The 20,317-nt window shown below is 43.5% G+C and overlaps 1 protein-coding gene across 2 annotated transcripts in view; it reads left to right on the top strand.

Annotated features, from left to right (window-relative positions):
* RPTOR (regulatory associated protein of MTOR complex 1) overlaps positions 1-20,317 on the top strand; it is a 494,232-nt gene that overhangs the window by 434,990 nt on the left and 38,925 nt on the right. The window contains exons 29-30 of one of the 2 annotated variants that reach the window (XM_070740207.1): positions 1,255-1,302; positions 19,636-19,742. In XM_070740207.1, the coding sequence (XP_070596308.1) occupies positions 1,255-1,302; positions 19,636-19,742 (155 nt within the window). The remainder of the gene's footprint in view (positions 1-1,254; positions 1,303-19,635; positions 19,743-20,317) is intronic. The other variant, XM_070740208.1, reaches the window with a different exon arrangement.

Below are 20,317 nucleotides of genomic sequence, written 5' to 3' on the forward strand. Positions count from 1 at the left end.
CGGCTATAAAAGCAGAGAGAGTTAAATTCAGGTTTTGGCTCTGTAAAATTGTAAGTAGAGGCTGGATTAGACCTAAAGGACTGGTTGTTAGGATTTCAGTTGTAATTTGAAAAGGCCAAATTTGATTTGTGTAATTGATATGTCAGACCTTACAAGAATTATACATCTTATTTGACAAGGAGGACATTTAAAGGTTTATTAAAAGACAGCATCATGTCTAAACGGGTGATTGCCCACTTCTTACAGCATCAACAAAATGGGATTTTGTTGATACTAAATGGATTTTGGAAAGGCAGGAGGAACAGACACTAAGTGTTGTTTTTTCCTAAGTCAGATCAGCAGTCCAACTCATCTGCACAAGGCTTGGACTGCTGTTGAACTGTAACAGGGAAGCTTTGCAATGGGGAAAACAACCATTACCAACCTTATAATGTGTTTCTAGCTGCCTCGGTTCCTTTCAGGGATGAAAATGCCTGTCTTAAAGGGAGCAAGAAATTCTCTCCCTGGATTAAATAGATTTCTATGGCCAAGGTACTCTCAATAAATATCTAAAATTTAATTTCCCCCCTCTGTCCGCAGCCATTACCTTCCATCTCTACTCAACATTCAGGTTTTTTTTAAAAAAAACATTTTTTTAACTTCAAATGTATCCCCTTGTAGGACTCATTTATCCACTTAAGGCAGTTGTTAGAGCACTGCCTCTATAAATTGTGCTGCCTCTCCTAAACTGGAGTGGTCATTAGGAAATCACTGAAGTATGCTTTGCCGAAGCCTATAATATGACTCCACAACTTGGCTCAGAAAGTGTGGCCTGAAGAAGGTATGCTTGCTGTTTCCTGTTTGATTTATTTCCTTCACGTTTTGGGGATTGGTTTCTGCTACAGAGTCACTCAGAGCAATATTTTCATTTCTCGTGCTCCTTTGAACATAAGGCACTTTTCAGAAAAAAGGCTATGATTAGAGAAGACAATGTCAGATCAGTTGGGAGCATGACTCCAAAACCCATCCCTACCACCAAAAATAACCCTTCCCCACTCCCCTTCCCATGATTAATGGCTTCCTAGGATGGCTGCTTGAGTCAAGTTGCTCGTCTTCCTTCCTTTCCTGAATAGAAGCTTTTGCTACTGCTTCTCTCTAACTCTGTTCTTTTCTGTTCCTTTTGGGTTGTGTTTTCGACTCCTTTTAAAGATTTGTTTTGCTTTGGCTGATCAACTTACCCTTAGCATCAACCCCTTAATCCCTGTCTTCTCACAGGTCTGGCCCGAAGGGTTTCAATCTATCTTGACAGAAGTAAACAGGGAGGTGAGTGCTCTCTTTCCTCTTATGTACAAACAGCATGGGAGGGATGGACCTTCTAATCTTGTTACTTGGTTTAAAAGAAATGGCATTCCTTTTAACACTTCCTAGGCCATGTTAGTACTTGAAAAACAAAAACAGCCTGTTTGTCTTAAATCTCTACATCATGGGTGTCTAATAACGCTCCTGAATCTAGCGCAGCAAGATGAAAGGAGGGGGTTGCTCTTTGCTTTGGGAGTCAGCTTATTGCCAAAAAATGGAATTCAGAAATCGTTGCCATGTTATTCAAATAACAGGGCACCAAAGCTCCAAGACCTGTGTATATTCTTCCCACCTTGTCTCTATTCTTCTATTTTTCAGGAGGTATTTGGGGATATACAAATCCCATTTTTTCAAAATGTTTGTGATGAATATTGCCTTTGTTCCAATTTTGACACTCGTATTTAAATCTACGATGGCTGTGACCTTTGTGTTGTAATATAGAAAATAGGTTTCCTCCTTTGTCATGCAAATGTCCAGAAAATGAATCTTGTTTTTGACTCCTGGTGAAATCTGTACTTAAGATTTGGGGATTGGTCGTAACGTACTGTGGGACTTGAAATCTTTCTCTGCTGCTTTAGATGTTAAGGTAGGGATCAATGGCTGGCATAACAGGATGTGCATGTGTGTGTGTATATATATATATAAATATATATAAAATGTCAGAAGGGCTGATGTAATCTTCTGAGGTGTTTCATGAATTATGAATACTGTATTCATTTGTTGATAAGATCCGGGATATGTCAGCAGTGACTGCCAGAACAAAAGTGGCTTTGTGCTTTGTGACTTGGTCACAGAGACCTTTATACTTTGGAAGGAGCGTACAAAATTAATGCAGTCATTTTACCATATAGGCCCTCCTCGCTGGCCCATTGACAGGGTACTAATTAGCAAGCTGGAAGATTGAAATGACTTCCCATTTGATACATTGAGCATCAGACCAGCTTAATGCAACCACCGTTGAGAATCGATACTAATAATGCTCAGGCAGTAACCATCAGCCAGAAGCAGATAGACAGATGGTTCTTATTGAGCACCAGGCGATCCAGCTAGGAGGCCTGTTTGGAACTTGCCCATCTTTGGTCTTCGGTCCAAGGGTGCTTTTCAGAGTGACTTTGCATTTTATAGCATTACCAAGGAAAATGAGATGAATGGTACATTTTGAAGAGATGAGATGAAGAAGTACATTTTCTTCCTTTTCTTATGCTGTGCTAAGTCACAGCCATTATTCTAATATTCCAGGCTCCAATCACTCCTTCTTCGTGGCCAAAATACAGCAATGCTCCATTTATACTTACTTTAAATCCCGGTTCTAGTCACTAAAATCAGTGTGAGCCTTTAAATCTTGTTTCCCATCTTTTTTATTCTCACATCTAACTCACACCACAGAGGTACAGAACTCTGACAATTTTTGAGATAATATGACGCAACCAAGCTATCTCAAGGACAAGGCCTCCAGGAAGGAGATACAAGGTCAAAAAAAAGTCAATGGAAATCATGACTTTGATCAAAGCCTGACTCTATTTTGCAAATAATCCCTATGTGCTCCTATGACATGGGAAGATTTGAAGGAAAGGAGGAGATGGTACTACAATATATGCTGCTGGTGGGGTTGTTGTCAAACATTTCTCAAACCCTCTTTATCAGTCCCAACAGCCCACCTGTGTCCTCTGTGCAGCACAAGATGAACTGACCACCGCTTCCTCTAGTTGCCCAATAAGGAAGTGCCCAAATCAGCCTCCAGGTGATACATTTGTCCTGTCCCTGCCTGATGTTTCCTTGACTTCTGCAGCCGAAAAGTAAGAAAGAAATCAAGTCACTAACTACAAAGCTTCCCAAGGAGAACATACTGTATCTGAGGTTGTTGCAAAAATCAAAACCAGAAGCATACTCAGATAACTGATTCAGATGGATTCATTAACTTCTTTTTAAACATAGTAAGATATATATACAATAGCAAAAGTAGATTATTTCTTCGGTGTAGCAACAGCTACAAACAGTTTCATTTCCAGCAGCAGACAAGCTTTCTTTCAGTTCAGAGTGGACAGAGTACAGAGTGAACTGAGCCACAACCAGCTTTCCAGTTTCAGTTTCGATTCTCTGCACAGACTCAAAAGTGTTTAGCTCTCATTGGCTAACTTAGCTGCTATGCCTATTCATTGGCTGACATACCACTGGCCCTCCCAGTCATGAATATTCTAACAGCCCCACAGGTGCAGGGTAGAAAAAGGAGAAAGCCACGGGATTGTGAGGCAGGGAACGGCAGAGATTCCCACTGGGAATTCCCACCTGAAACCCTGCAGAGTTTTGAAAAAGGGAACGTTGCAGTTTTAAGCTGCACTGCGCAGAGCTGGAAGAAAATCAGCTCAGCAATTCAACACCTATTGATGTCCCAGGATCACAGAGGCATAATTGCACCAAATCCCATGAAGACATTTATCTCCAATATGTTCTTCCATAGTCAGAGCCATAAAGTTTGGTATCATACAAGAGGAGAGACAATGAAAATAGTGAAGAGGGCTGCAATTCTAAGCGCTATTTTTGTCATGTAAGTGATACTTGGGATGAGAAGATTATTATTTGGAGGGGCATTTTTCAGAGAAAATGAAGAATGGGCTAATCTACCTTCCTCCCTTTTGCCTGAAAACAAAAATAGAGAGATGCCCTATGCAGCAACCATGAGAAACTGTAGGGGGAAAAATCAGCTGTGCATTATTGGGACTAATCAACTACAACTAATCAAAATGGAGGATTAGAGCAGGATAAAATTCCAACAATTATTCTTACGGGACAGGGAATCTGAATGATATTCCTTTAAAAAGCAGTTGTTCATGAAGTCAAGCCCCTTCTTTTGAATTTTTTGCTGATCCATTGAGATGCAATTCTGCATCCTGCCCATAGGAGGTTATCCCGGTTGACATGATGTCCCCTAGTTTAGTAATGAAACATCTGGAAGGAAAAAACCAAGCTCAGAGAGCACCAGCGACCCAACAGTGCCCATGTTGTATATGTTTTTTTTTAAATTTGTTTTCTGGAGAAAGTTTATTTGCTCCCAAATTTACTTAATCACATATGATGCTTTCAGAAGATGATTATTGCTGTAACAAAGTTTGGGTTTTCAGGAGCAGGATCAGATAGAAGCAATAGCAATAGCAGACTTATATACGGCCTCATAGTGCTTTAACAGCACTTTCTGAGTGGTTTACAAATGTCAGCATACTGCCCCCGGCAATCTGGGTCCTTATTTTACCGACCTCAGAAAGATGGAAGGCTGAGTCAACCTTGAGCTGGTCAGGATTGAACTGCTGGCAGTCGTCAGAATTAGCTTGCAATATTGCATTCTAAATCATTGCACCGCCAAGCCACCATAAACAATTCCCTGGAAGATTTTTCTCACAATGCAGGGCGGCAGTGGCAAGTTTCAGATTTCCCTACAAGAACGAGCACATTTCAAGTCCTAAAATTGTGTCTTTACTTTTGAATGCATAACAAATCCAGCTTATTACGTTAGTGAATTTTCACTGCCTTAGTATTTTCTTGATATTTTCCTCCTTGTCTTGCATCGCAAAGCAGATTGATATTCATATGGTTGTGTTCACAAACAACAGATGAAAAGTATATTTTTGGTGAAACTACCCAGGTGACTCAAAACAATGGGGTTGTTCTGCATACATTGAGTCAGAGAGAGACTGAAAAATAGTATTTGAAATGAGATTTTAGCAATATAAGGAAAATTTGTTGAATCTTCCTGCCATTATTCTTCTTTTTTCCTGTTGCATAGTTCAATATTTTATTTTCTTCATTTGTTGATTTTAAGATTGATATCCTACCACTGTCACTGGTATCTAATCATCCCAATATAACATGTTAGATCCAGAGGTGGGTTCCTTCCAGTTCCAACTGGTTTACCCAAACCAATAGTCACCTGCTGGGTACCGGTCCATGGGCATCGCCATCTTTTTTAAAAGTTTCTTTAAATTTGGGGAGGGGGGATTTTATTTTTACTTTTTTCTTCTACGCATGCACAGATGTCGAATTTCTGGCACTGCACATGAATCACCAACTTGCTTTTTGGCTCTTTAAAAAAAAAACAGATTTTTTTTTTTGGCACTGTACCATGCACGCGCCCACAAGGTGCAGCCACGTGGCATGGGAGAAATCAAACTGGCAGCGAGGTATGTTAGAACCCACCCCTGGTTAGATCACTTGAGCTCCAAAGGATTCCAGAGTGGTGTATTGTTTTAGAATATCATTGCTTTGCCTTTTCTTTGATTTCCAAGGTGGTTTACATCACGATAAAATCAAAAGCCATAAATAATAAATTATTATTATTATTATTATTATTATTATTATTATTTATTAGATTTGTATGCCGTCCCTCTCCGTAGACTCGGGGCGGCTCACAACAATAACAAAGACAATGTAAGAACAAATCTAATAATTTAAAAAACACTGAAACCCCCATTATTAAAAGCAAGCATACACACAAACATACCATGTATAAACTGTATAGGCCCGGGGGAGATGTCTCAGTTCCCCCATGCCTGACGGCAGAGATGGGTCTTAAGAACTTCACGAAAGGCAAGGAGGGTGGGGGCAGTTCTGATCTCTGGGGGGAGCTGGTTCCAGAGGGTCGGGGCCACCACAAAGAAGGCTCTTCTCCTGAGTCCCGCCAAACAACATTGTTTAGTCGGCGGGACCCGGAGAAGGCCAACTCTGTGGGACCTAACCGGTCGCTGGGATTCGTGCGGCAGAAGGCAGTCCCGGAGATATTCTGGTCCAATGCCATGAAGGGCTTTATAGGTCATAACCTATAAACCTATAAATTCCATGTAGCATGCAGTCTAAAGGCAAACCGGCAATAAAATTGAATATACAGTGCCATCCTAAGAAAACAATCCAGTCTGGGAATAATATACAGTAAAGAGGGCGGGGGGCTCTGCAATTGGTTCATGACTGTTGGTACTTACTCCTTTGTTAAGGACCAGAACTGGAGAGTTGCCATTATATCCAGATACATTTAAAGAAACAGCCTTCACATGGTTATAGTTGGGTTCTTTTCAAAGATGCATTTGCACAAGGCAGCACCAGCACTTTTCTTAACATTAAGGGATTAATACAGAAAGACTTTATGGCAGAACGAACAGGCCTGTCTCCCCCTTTTGTGTCTTTCAAATAGGGAGAGATGGCTCCCAAAAGGAAAGGGGAGGATAGGCTTCGTGGTCCTCAACAGGGATATATAGGGATCCTTGTCTTAAGACCACCATTGAGCCCAAAATTTCTGCGGCTAAGCCAGACACTTCTTTAATGAGTTGTGTGCTGTTTTACAATCATTCTTGCCACAGTTGTTAAGTGAATCACTAAACTTCTTAAGTTGTTGTTGTTGTTGTTGTTGTTGTTATTATTATTATTATTTATTAGATTTGTATGCTGCCCCTCTCCGTAGACTCATTTAATAACAGGGTTCATTTAATAACAGGGTTGTTAAATGAATCTGGTTTCCTCATTGACTTTGCTTGTCAGATATTTGCAAAGGGGGGTCACATCACCCAGGGCACTGCAACTGTCATAAATATGAGACACTTGCCTAAAGACTGGATTTTGATCACATGACCATGGAAATGCTGCAACGGTCATCAGTGTGAAAACAGTCATAAGTCACTTTTTTCAGTGCCATTGTACCTTAGAATGGCCACTAAAACAAACTGTGCATAATACATGGATGGAAGCCTGGTCAAGATCGATTTACTGGCCATTGGCAGAGTTAGCCTGCAATACTGCATTGCAACCACTGTGCCACCACGGCGCATTTAAAATCTACAATGGCAGGAAGTATGTGATATGTTACAAAGTAAAAAAATAATATACCATACATAAATGAAAAGTTTGCAAAAGAGCCTGATCATGGAAGCAGAGAAGAGCATCACAATCTCTCTTAACACAACTAAACTCTGTGCTTGTACCAATAGTAGATGCAGCTTCACGTATTCAAATCTTGCTGCCTGAATATTGGGAGTGCAGCCAATGAGAGCCTGTTGGGTCTAGGTAGTGATGTTGAACCTATGGCACGGGTGCCACAGGTGGCATGCGGAGCCATATCTGCTGGCACACAAGCCATTGCCCTAGTTAGCTCCAATATGTATGTGTATCCTGGCGAGCTGATTTTTGGCTTGCACGGAGGCTCTGAGAGGGCATTTTTGGCTTCCAGAGAGCCTCCATAGGGATGGGGAGGGCGTTTTTACTCTCCCCCGGCTTCAGGGAAGCCTTTGGAGCCTGGGGAGGGTGAAACATGAGCCTACTGAGCCCAACAGAAGGGCCTCCAGTGGGGTGGGTGAAGCTGTTTCTGCCCTCCCCAGGCATTGAATTATGAGTGTAGGCATTCACGCATGCGCAATAGCGGGTACACACACTCTTTCGGCACCCGGGGGGAAAAAGGTTCACCATCACTGCTCTAGTGGTTAAGACCCCAGGCTAGAAACCAAGAGACCATGAGTTCTGGTCCCACTTTAACCATGGAAGACAACAGGGCAACCTTGGGTCAGTCACTCTCTTCCAGCCCAACCTACCTCGCAGGGTTAATGCAAGGGTGAAATGCTCCCAGTTCGCTCATGTCTGTCCATCATCAGAGAGCCAATCGCGAAGGCAGTGCAAAGCACCACCCACCCAGCCAGACGCTGCCATTTGGGTTCTTTTACCCTCTGCACATGCACAGAATGCATTGCGCATGCGCAGAGGGTAAGAGAACCCAAATGACGGCATCCGGGTGGGTAGGCGGAACCTCGCACTGCCTTCGTGACTGGCTGTCCGACGACAGATAGGTATCCGGGAGCATTTCATCCTGGGGTTAATATGGGGAAAGTAGGAGAAGGAAGATTAGATTAGAAGCAAAGTATATTGGGTATGTTTGCCACCCCGAGTTCTTTGTAAAGATAATAAACGCCAGATGCAAATAATCAAACTCCAAGTCTTTTCTCTCTTAACAGAAGGATCTAGACCTTGGGAATAAAGTAACAAACAAGTAATCGTTCAAAAGACAAATTGCATGCAAAAATATGGTTTCGAAAGGCTCGGAAGGAGGTCAGCAAAACATCTTGCTCGTGTGCCTACTTTACTCTTAACACCCCACTAAAAGTTTGCCTTTCCTATTTTAACTAAAAAGAAATCAGAGGTCAGCAGTGTGCTACTCATCCTCGGGGTATAAGAAACCTGAGAAGTGAACATGAGTCAATAATGTTCCTTTTTTTTTCCTATTTAAAAACCACTAGACACCTCCTTAAATAGATGTTAGTCTGCCCTGGCCACCTGGCTCCTGGTTGTGTGTACAGTTTTCTCTTCATGATGACTTCACAGTCTGCTGTATAGGAAAGTAATTAGGGAATGCTTATCTATAGGTTACTTTCAGTGTCTTGCAGATGACTTTGCAACAAATAACATCTGAACCTCTCCTCTTGTGAGAGGTATTAATCCCTTGCAGTCTTTTAAGGCCCAAGGGAGACTGGGCCATCCTGCTTCTTAGCATGTGGCTCCCTCTGCTGGTGAGTGATGCAGAAATTGACCTGGCTGTGGTACTGGAGGCACTTCTGTTTCATCAAAAGAAAGCCCTACTGCTCACTACTTGTTTATAGTTAGAAAGATGCTGCTGTTCCTGGAACTATCTGTCCCCTAAGAAGTCAGTAGCTATAGTATGCTCTGCTAAACTAAAGTGTTGCTTTATTGATCTCTCACATTTCAAGGCCTCCTGGTTCTAAAACAATTCTTGCAACTGCAAAATAAAAACTGTTGTAGGAGTGTTGTGCCCAGAGGAAGGAGATCCACAAAACACCACCCCATCACCTGACACAAAAATGGCACACTAATTCAAGGCTTAAAGAGAAGCCCAGTTATTAAGGTTCATTTAAGGTTGAAAATCATATGTCTCTCCATAAGGATGTTATTCCTGAGATGTCAGCCTTTTGATATGAATGCTAAAGTCGCAAATACCAAAGGTACTTTTACTGTAGGGTCACAGTGACAGAATCTCGTAACTCTGACTATATTGCCCCTTCCTTGTCTTTCTCCCAAGGAGAACAAGAGAGGGCCCAGTCTGAGATGCTTTCTCTAATTCCATTCCTGCTCTGGGCTCAGATTTCTCTTATCCGACTGCTACCTTGGCTGCAGCCTTTCCTTTCCCTCCTGAGGGTTATTCTCATAGCTCAATACAAAAGGAAAGATGGAGCACTAGAGAAAGCTAGTGCAACTTGCCCTTCATTGCTCATGGTGTCATATTCTGGACCAGTTGCAGTTTTGAGGTGGTTTTCATGGGCACTTTGTGGTAGAATGCATTGGAGCATTCCACCTTGAAGGGACTAAAACAGGGATAACTGCAAGATAACTCTAAGCAACAGTGATAACTGGACACAGAACCACTGATTGGTTCAAAATTGGGAAAGGAGTCCGGTAAGAGTGTATACTCCGAGACCGCCTCCTGCCGCACGAATCCCAGAGACCGATTAGGTCCCACAGAGTTGGCCTTCTCCGGGTCCCATCGACTAAACAATGTTGTCTGGCGGGGGCCAGGGGAAGAGCCTTCTCTGTGGTGGCCCCGACCCTCTGGAACCAGCTCCCCTTGGAGATTAGAACTGCCCCCACCCTCCTTGCCTTTCGTAAACTCCTTAAAACCCACCTTTGTCACCAGGCATGGGGGAATTGAGATATCTCCCCCGGGCCTATACAATTTATGTATGGTATGCTTGTATGTATGTCTGCTTAATAATGGGTTTTTTAAATGTTTTTTTTAATTATTAGATTTGTTATAAATTGTTTTATTGTGTTGTGAGCCGCCCCAAGTCTACGGAGAGGGGCGGCATACAAATCTAATAAATAATTAATTATTTAATTAATTAAATACATACATACATACATACATACATACATACATACATACATACATACATACATACTGTTGCCCTGCCTATTCAACTTACATGCAGAGTACATCATGAGAAAGGTGGGACTAGATGAATCAAAAATTGGAATTAAGATTGCCGGGAGAAATATTAACAGCCTCAAATATGCAGATTATACTACTCTAATGCAGAAAGAGAAGTACTAAAGAGCCTCTTAATGCAGGTGAAGAAGGAGAGTGCAAAAGGTGGCTTGATACTCAAAATGAAGAAAACTAATATCATGGTATCCAGCCCTTTCAATTCCCGGCAAATAGATGGGGGGGGGAAATGGAGATAGTGACAGATTTTATTTTCCTGGGCTCTAAGAGCACTGTAGATGGAGCCTACAGCCAAGAAATTAAAAGACACTTGTTCCTGGGGAGCAAAGCTATGAAAAATGGGCATACTAAAAAGCAGAGACACCACCCTGCCAACAGAAGTGTGGAGTCAAGGTTTTCCCAGTTGCAATGTATGGCTGTGAAAGCTGCACCATATAGAAAGGCTGAGTGCCAAAGAATTGAGGTCTTTCAACTATGGTGCTGGAGAAAACCCCTGCGAATCCCTTGGACTGCAAGGTGATCAAACCGGTCAGTCCTAAGGGGAGATCAACTCTTTAGAAGGCCAGATCCTGAAGATGAAACTCAACTACTGTGGCCACCTAATGAGAAGGAAGGGCTCACTGGAGAAGAGCCTGATGCTGGGAACTGATGCTAACTATAAGCAAGTAGTGAGCAGTAGGGCTTTCTTTTGATGGCAAAAGAAGACAGCAGAGAATGAGGTGGCTGGATGGAGTCACTGAAGCAGTCGGCATGAGTTTAGATGGAGTCCAGAGGATGGTAGAGAAAAGGAAGGCTTGGAGGAATGTTGTCCATGGGGTCATAATGAGTCAGACAGGACATCTCAACTAACAATAACAAACTGTGGGGGGGGGGGCTCCCAGTCCAAAAAAGGATGCAGCTGGCATACAAACTGCACCAGTGCAAACACCTTCATGGACTCAGCTGCCACATGCCCATCAGGTCTGAATGGGGCATTGCAAAATCAGATGATCAAGGAAGCCACAGCTACCCAAAGTTGCTAGAACTGAGTTTGAATCTATTCTGCCCTATTCCGACTCCCCAAGCTTGCAGCAATAGTACAAAGCTTGGACATCATCACTTGAATGACCAGAAGTCAAGATGAACAGTCGAATATCTTCAGCATATTGATGATGACCACTCCTAGTTGCCTCATAGATAATAAACCTGGACCTGAGAATCTCTGCACCTGCGGCACCCACAAATCAAAGGCTTTGAACTCAACCTCTCACCTGACCATCCTCTGGATGGAACCAGCTGCAGAAGAATGAGGAGATCCAGCAAAGCACCCTGTCACTCACGCCCATTCCCTGCCATCAATCCAGAAGATACTGTTAACAGTGAAAGGATGCCATTATATTATTTGCTAATTTAGTAGCAAGTATTCACGAGAGTAACCATAAGAATGGGCTGCATTTATGTCTCAGCACCATTTCAGGAAAATTAGGATTCCTTCCCTTTGGTCATATGAGCATCTATAGAAGAATATTATTTTAATTGGTACTATCAGACATGTATCAAATTCCAGGTAACTTCTAGCACGTAATGAAGAAATACCAAGACCTCTGTGGTTCTGTGTTGCCATATCTAGAGTTTACTAGTCCTACTCAGGGCTTGTTTATAAACCAAGATGGTCTGACTGTATAATGAGAAAGCAAAATAGTCTCCCGTGTAGCTTGTTGAAGGACCCTAACTAAGAAAAAGATTTGTTTTCAGAAACACAGTGGGATGTAATAAATGTAAGCCATGTCTGAGAATTATTTTTCTTCTAGTTATTGGTTGCATTTAGAGTCTTTCCCTTGTGGCTTCTGTTGCTCACCATGGAAAAAAGCAATTAAGAATCCAGAGCACACTATTGACAAAGGATAAAATTGGGGAATGGTATAAAAACAGTACTAAATACTAATATAGACAGGTATTTTGGTTCCTGGCCTGTTACATTTTCAGTGTAACCCCTGAGTTTGGATCTTTGCTTTTTATACTTTTAAAAAAGAGAAAAAATATTATTCTCCAGTTTCCAGAATTATGGAACATTTTACGTTTGCACAGACATTTGCTTGATTTTTTTTAAATTAGATTTTTCCACACCAATATGTCTTGCAAGAGAAGACTTGCTCTCCACAGTGTTTGTTCCTGAACATTTGTTTGTGTGCTTCCCATCTCACAGGAGGCAAAGAATTTCTTTATAAATCCCATTTTATGGACTGAGAAAGTGAGGCTTCAACAGGAGTAGTTTTTCATTCAATTATTGTGGAAGTCAGGAAGGTAAATGACAAAACAAAAACATCATACATAATTCCTGTAAAGAAAAGAGACCAGAATGGCTCTGCAGATTCATGAAGCCCTTTAGAAAAGCATCATTATAGTCACTTCTAGTTACTTTGAAATCCTGGGAAGGATGCTCCATTTTCAATAACAAATAAACTTCTAGGTTACCTACAGTTTGACAAGAGCAAACTCTAGTAAACTCTGGTACCATATTCATTTTGTCTTGATTAACATTCATCAAGAGAAACCAGAAGCATCTTATAAAATAGATATAAAATCTAATAATCAGGAAAGAAAGTGCTGCCTAAACAAAAGAAATTAATTATATTCCAAACAGAATTGATCTCATTCCTGAGACAGAAGGGGCGATACAATAGGGGGATGTTGGCTCAGCATCAGGCTAAGAATAATTGAAGTCTTAATTTAGGCTTATATAATTAATTTATATAAAAAAGCCTTCTATAGCATTGCCAGCCCAAGCATCTTTGGAGGAGATGAACTGCAAAGGAGAGTAGTCTATCTCTGCTTTCTCAGATTTCTGTGAGTCTGCAAGATGCAGGTTGTGCTGGCACCTTTCATACAACTCCAAGGAGAGTAACAAGGATGGTTATGAGAAATCAGAACACAAGGCTGTCTTTCATTGACGAATCTCGTTGAATTTCATCCTTATCAGAATCTCCTGCATCTAGACATGGGATAAGGTTGCCAAGGTCCTTCCTCTCACCTCTGCTAACATTTTATTCATTTAATTTGCTTACACCTTCATGCAAAGGCAGCCATAGACTCCAAAGTATTTACAGACTGGGCTACAATTGAGAATGTAAACAAACCTTCCTCTAAATGGGAATGATGGGAAAGCTAGCCTATTTAGCAGAGTGCTGCTTGCTAAAATTTAAAAGGCCTCCATCCATCCTGGTCCTGCCGGATTTATTTTGTTATGCAGACCATAAACAAGATGATGTAAGCAAACCATTTGGAAAAGGCTTATCATTCAAAGTATTTGTTTCATACTCCCTTCAAATCTCTTGCATTCTTCTGAGCTGCCAGGGAAGCTAAAGGAATAATCAATTTAGGTGTCCTGATAAAGATCTAAACTGTCAATTTAGCTTGTCCTTTTCTTTTCCCCTCACTTCTATTTCTTCCATTAGATTCAAAAGCTGTCAGGAGCAAATCAAAGGAAAACCTCCCCAGTTCTTCATTTGCACAGTTATGTGTAATAAAATATCCCGGGTGTTAGTGATAGCTCTGGCTACAGACTGAAAGCAAATGGAATAGAAGTTGACCATTCCTTTGTCCAAAGTCCAATGTCAGCCTGATTTAACCCGATGATTCTTAGCATCCTCTACTTTGGGGAAGGTCTTCCCACTGTTGTGGGTACTGGGTAGTTGCTCTAGGGCAGTGATGGCGAACCTATGGCTCGGGTGCCACAGGTGGTACGCGAAGCCATATCTACTGGCCCACAAGTCGTTGACCTAGCGCAGCTCCAACCTGCATATGTGTGCAAACCAGCTAATTCCTGGCCCGCACAGAGGCTCTGGGAGCGTGTTTTTGGCTTCCAGAGAGCCTCCAGGGGCATGGGGGAGGGCGTTTTTACTCCCCTCCAGCTCTAGGGAAGCCTTTGGAGCCTGGGGAGGGCGAAATACGAGCCTACTGGGCCAACCAGAAGTTGGGAAACAAGTCATTTCCGGCCTCTGGGGGGCAGGTGAAGCTGTTTTCACCTTCCCCAGACATTGAATTATGGGTGTGGGCACTCGTGCATGCGTGATACTGCCCACACATGCTCTTTCGGCACCCAAGAGAAGAAAGGTTCGCCGTCACTGCCCTAGGGTCTCCAGGGAATGAGGGCTGTTTTTGATAATGTATTAGCATGCGGAAGACACCATAATCTGCTATACTGGTCCAATGCTGGTTGGCAGATTTTACATACATACACACATATATACCCATGTGCATACAGATACAGATATGTATGTGTGTGTGTTTGTAACATATTTTTTGCTGATAATGAAAATGAAGGGAGATTATCAGCAAAAAATACGTTATACAGTACTTACAGATTATAGTTGTCAGCTATAAAAGTTTATCTGCCTTGGAATATGACCCCTGGTGGGGCTGAGAGACAAAGGGAAGCAGTATGCTCCCTCCTATATTTGGGTATACCAGGGTGACTTGACAAAAGAATCATATATATATCCGATGACATAACCCACAATTTCATTTATTCACACAAGCCCCTTCACCTCATCAAGGTTTTCGTAACAAAGGTAGACTGCATTCTTCTGACACTTATTATATTGCAAAAATTCCTCCAATCAGTGTTTTAGTGGCACTAGTATCAAATAATCCCATTGTATGATAGAACTCTGATTTCTATTCTCCCTACTGTTATACATTTGAGAGCCATTTCAGGTGTCACAGTTAGAAAGCAAATACCAGTGTTTCATTTGATTTTCTGACAAGAAATGTGGGTCCATTCTTGGTGTGAGAGGGAATATTCTCTTTCGGGCATCTTAAATTATGTTGTGGTTAGCTCTGGCCCTGCTCCTGCCCCAAGGACTGTGGATGTGGGGGAGACATCCACATGCTGCAGGCCTGTTTTGCCCCCGGTGGAATCTGCTGATGAAGGCTCCTCTGACCAAGAAGACATGAGTGACAGGGAGGAGGAGAGTGGCAGACAGCTCAGAAGGAGATCAATTATCTACCGTGTTTCCCCGTTTTCTTTTTACCCCCAAAAGCCCCACTACGTCTTACTTTTGGGGTATGTCTTACATTGGAAAAAAATTGAAAGGGTCCTTTCAGTGGCGCAGCAGCGAGGAGGCGAAGATTGGGGTTTCCCCTTTGCGTGGGCGGCGGGGAAGACCCAGGGAAGATTTCTTCGGCCGCCCAGCAGCTGATCTGCTCGGCAGCGCGGTGGCAGGGAGAGGCTTGCGGCCGCCGAGCAGCTGGGAGAGCTCGGCGGCAAGGCACAAAGGATTTCCCTCGGTGCACGCGTGGAGCCGCAGACGCGTGTCGGGGAAGCGTGTGTCTGGAGGGGAGGAGCCGCTCTGCGCAGTTGGGCAGCCCCACCTGCCTGCCGGAAAGGAGGCGGGCGAAGGAGGGCGCAGCTCCGGCCGCTCGCTTCGGAGCCAGTCGGCCTCGCTGGCCGCTTGCAACCGAGCCTCGGCAGGACTCGGTTGCTGGGACGAGCGCCTTCGCTGCAAGCCGCCGCCCCGCTCGGCTCGCTTTGGACCAGCGCCGTCCTTCGCCTCGCCGCGGCGCCATTGCCTCTTCCCCGGCTTGGCAAAGCGAAGGACGGCGCTGGTCCGAAGCGAGCCGAGCGGGCGGCTGGAGCTGCGCCCACCTTCGCCCGCCTCCTTTCCGGCAGGCAGGTGGGGCTGCCCAACTGCGCAGAGCGGCTCCTCCCCTCCAGACGCGTGTCGGGAAAGCGGGTCGGTTGCTGGGACGAGCGCCTTCGCTGCAAGCCGCCGCCCGCTCAGCTCGCTTCGGACTAGCGCTGTCCTTCGCTTTGCCAAGCCGGGGAAGAGGCGGTGGCACCGCAGCGAGGCAAAGGACGGCGCTGGTCCGAAGCGAGCCGAGCGGAGGGGAGCGCCGTCCTTCGCCTCACTGCCACCGCCTCTTCCCCGTCTTGGCAAAGCGAAGGACGGCGCTGGTCCGAAGCGAGCCGAGCGGGCGGTGGCTTGCAGCGAAGGCACTCGTCCCAGCAACCGACACGCTTCCCCGACACGCGTCTGGAGGGGAGGAGCCGCTCTGCGCAGTTGGGCAGCCCCACCTGCCTGCCGGAAAGGAGGCGGGCGAAGGAGGGCGCAGCTCCGGCCGGCCACTCGGCTCGCTTCGGACCAGCGCCGTCCTTCGCTTTGCCAAGCCGGGGAAGAGGCGGTGGCGCCGCGGCGAGGCGAAGGACGGCGCTGGTCCGAAGCGAGCTGAGCGGGCGGCGGCTTGCAGCGAAGGCGCTCGTCCCAGCAACCGACCCAGACCGAGGGAAATCCTTTGTGCCTTGCCGCCAGGGCTGCTGCCGCGCTGCCGAGCAGATCAGCTGCTGGGCGGCCAAAGAAACCTTCCCTGGGTCTTCCTGACGTCATCGGGCTCCCCCCCCCCCCCCCCGCAATACCCCCGTGTTTCCCCGAAAGTAAGACATATGTCTTACTTTCGGGGTACGGCTTATATTAGCCGACCCCTCTGAAACCCCCAATACGTCTTACAATCTGGGGTGTCTTACTATCGGGGAAACACGGTAGCTCCTCCTTGGATTCAGAACAAGAGTTAATGATACAGCCACGCATGCGGAGAGCGATGCATAGGCAACAACAACTGAGAGATTATTATCAAAGAAAATGAGGCCACCTGTGGTTAGGTGGGGCTGTGGTAATTAGTGAGGCTGCTATAAATAGCAGCCTGTGGGTTTGGCCATTGTGGAGGATTATCTGATCCTTGTGTTTCGTGACTGCTTTACTGACTTTGACTTTTTGTGTACTGATTTTTCCCCGCTTTGAAACTAAACCAGAGCAAAGTGTGTTTCACTTTGTGAAAGAAGAAGGACTGTGAATTGCCTCACAGCTGCAAGCTAAGTATCACAGAACTGATAAGGGACTTGTACAAATTACCAGTTTGTTTGGAGATGAGTGCTCTTTGCTATACCAAAAGAGGGCTTGGTTTAAGTGAATTTTCATTATAAAGAACATTGTTTTGAATTTTCAAACGTGTGTGTGTCTGAAATTTGTACCTGTGAATTTTTGGGAGGATTCTACCAGAGAGCCCGACAGAACAAATTAGAGGTAGTATTTTGCCTTATCTTTCTGAAAATGTCCTGGTGGATGTGATGGAGAGATTATCAGGAAGATGTTTGGACACTGTTGTGTTGTAGAATTGCAGAAGAGACTATTATGAATCATCTCCTCTTCGAATGCCTATATTTATGACAGCCTGATTGACTTGCTAAGAAGCTTAGCTAGATATGGGAATGGAAACTCAAATTCCCTTGGATTTTGTTGGTTAGAAAAAAGAGGGATATTGAACTAATGCAAGAGATCCATTTCTTCTGTGCTTTGAACAATGTATGCATATTGTAACATCAAGTTCATGCATATCTCTTTGACAATATGAGATGTGCATAATCTCTTGGTTTTTCCCCACCAGGAAACAAAAAACAGTGGATTCCCCATAGTAGTATATTTGAGCAGCATACTTGAAATATTCACATTAAGCAAGTTGGAGCTCATTATGGGAAATTCCCAGAGGTCAAAATCATTGAAAACCTTCTAATTTCCCCAGGTTCATGGCTGCTATTGCATATAATGCAGATGCCCAGGTTATGCTGGCTCACTGCTTAGTTCTCAACATTTGCTCTCAGTGTAAATGTCAGTGGGAAGAGAAATAAGCCTATTATATAGGAGAAAAGCCTTGCTTATGAACCTACATGTAATAGCAGCTCAGGTGGCACCAAAAAGGTGGAGCAGGAATCTTTGTAGCATTCCTGTGACACATAGAACAGTTTTCTCCAGACTTATGTTCTTAATTGGCATGTGCTTGATCACAACTGTGATACAATTATGTCAGTCACTTTTATTTGTAAATGTTCTGGCTTCTTTCTTTCTTTCTTTTTTTCCAGCTAGGCCAATTTGTTTATATTTGATTTGGATATGGTTTTGGAGCATTATCCCTTCTGCAAAGTGCATTCTTTTTTTTTCTCTTTTTTTTAGTACTGTGCAATATCTGTGTAATGTAACTTCATGTTTCTTTGAAAGCAAAAGCGTTGATGCCTGAGAATCAGCTCAGACTCTGAGTCATAGCATCCAACCAGTAACTAAAAGATATTCTGTGGTATTCTGTATTGTAGCCACCTCACAAGTAGAATTTGCTCATTGGCAAGCTTTTACATTTCCCTCTGCACCGGGAGTGTAAACTGTAAAGTAAAGTTCAACATGACTCTAGAGCCCAAGTTCCCTCTCCTACCCAAATTCAAGCTGGAGAAATAAATGAATATGGATAAATCCACAGCCTTTTTATATTCAGAAAACATAACATTCTGGTTTAACACACAGCCAAACCATTAAATAAATGATCAATTCAATGTGCCAGGTTCTGCTCTATCAGTTCTGTTCCACTGAATTAGTGACTGGCTAGGTTCAACTGAAAAAAACCAGTGAATTCTGACAAAAGAGTATTGACCAGTTTAAATGCTAGGTTTACTTTTTATTTTGAGTCAGCTGGGTGTAGTGGTTAAGGCAGCAGGAATGCCCCAGGTCCTAAGAAAGAGGTAATGGCAAACCACTTCAAAAATCTTGCCAACAAAACTGCAGAGATTAGTCCAGCAGTTGCCAGGAATCAACATTGACTCAAATGCACAAATAAAATAAAATAAAACAGGACTTACCTTTTATTTAGAAATGACATACAATGTAGCTTGCAAATAGGAATTACCATTTAAAAGGCAGGAACCCTAAGAGCAGGAAAATGAAGAAACATTTGGTTTCTCTTTGATTGTTTGCATTATTCTCTGGTTTTATCTTTGTCAATAGTTTGTATGAAAAATAGAAAAATGTTGTTGCTATCTCAATTTCCTAGCAAAACAAGGAAAGCCTGTCAAATATTCTGTTGTTCTAATTTTGGACCTTCTTTCCTTCGCCACAGTGCAGCTCCTCGCAGTTTTCCTTTTGACAACTTTATCATTTTAGGGCTTTGTTCTCTTTCTAACCTACATTGGTGAAAATCTTTATATCTGAAATGAGATATAGTCCGACTTAAATTGTCAGCAGGCTTTGTTTGATATCTCATTTACCATTCCCGGTACACCACAGCAGAAATCGAATGAGGGAAATTTAAAAGAGACAGATGATGCTTATTGTAGATCCATTTTTTATTTGCCCAGTTTCTGGAATTGGCTTGTTTTTCCATAGGATTTTGAGAGAAGCGGTTTAATTCTAGCAGAATTCAGAACTGGGACCTAGATATATAGGAGCGTTGGTTCTCTTTGGGTCTGGGTATTTGTAAATAAAATAATGTCATGTCATGTGCTGTGCTTTGTCTTTTCCCAGGAGCAGGAATGGTGGTGGATTGGGAACAAGAAACTGGACTTCTCATGACGTCCGGCGATGTGCGCATCATCCGAATCTGGGATACAGATCGAGAAATGAAAGTGCAGGTATCACTCTTAATAATAGGTATTTACAGTACAGTGGTACCTCTACTTACGAACTTAATTCGTTCCATGACCAGGTTCTTAAGTAGAAAAGTTTGTAAGAAGAAGCAATTTTTCCCATAGGAATCAATGTAATAGCAAATAATGTGTGTGATTGGGGAAACCACAGGGAGGGTGGAGGCCCTGTTTCCTTCCAGGAGATTCCTAGAGAGGCCCCAGGGAGGCTTCTCACCACCTTTTCTGGCCCTGTTGCCTCCCAGGAGATTCCTAGAGAGGCCCCATGGAGGCTTCTCACCACCTTTTCTGGCCCTGTTTCCTCCCAGGAGATTCCTAGAGAGGCCCCACGGAGGCTTCTCACCACCTTTTCTGGCCCTGTTGCCTCCTAGGAGATTCCTAGAGAGGCCCCTAGAGAGGCTTCTCCCTGCCTTTTCCGGTTACAGTTTCAAAGGCTCGGGTTTGTAAGTGGAAAGTGGTTCTTGAGAAGAGGCAAAAAAAATCTTGAACACCTGGTTCTTATCTAGAAAAATGTGTAAGTAGAGGCGTTCTTAGGTAGAGGTACCACTGTATCTCTTACCAAT

Source organism: Erythrolamprus reginae, chromosome 2 (genome assembly GCF_031021105.1).
Source record: "Erythrolamprus reginae isolate rEryReg1 chromosome 2, rEryReg1.hap1, whole genome shotgun sequence".
Lineage (NCBI taxonomy): Eukaryota > Metazoa > Chordata > Lepidosauria > Squamata > Dipsadidae > Erythrolamprus > Erythrolamprus reginae.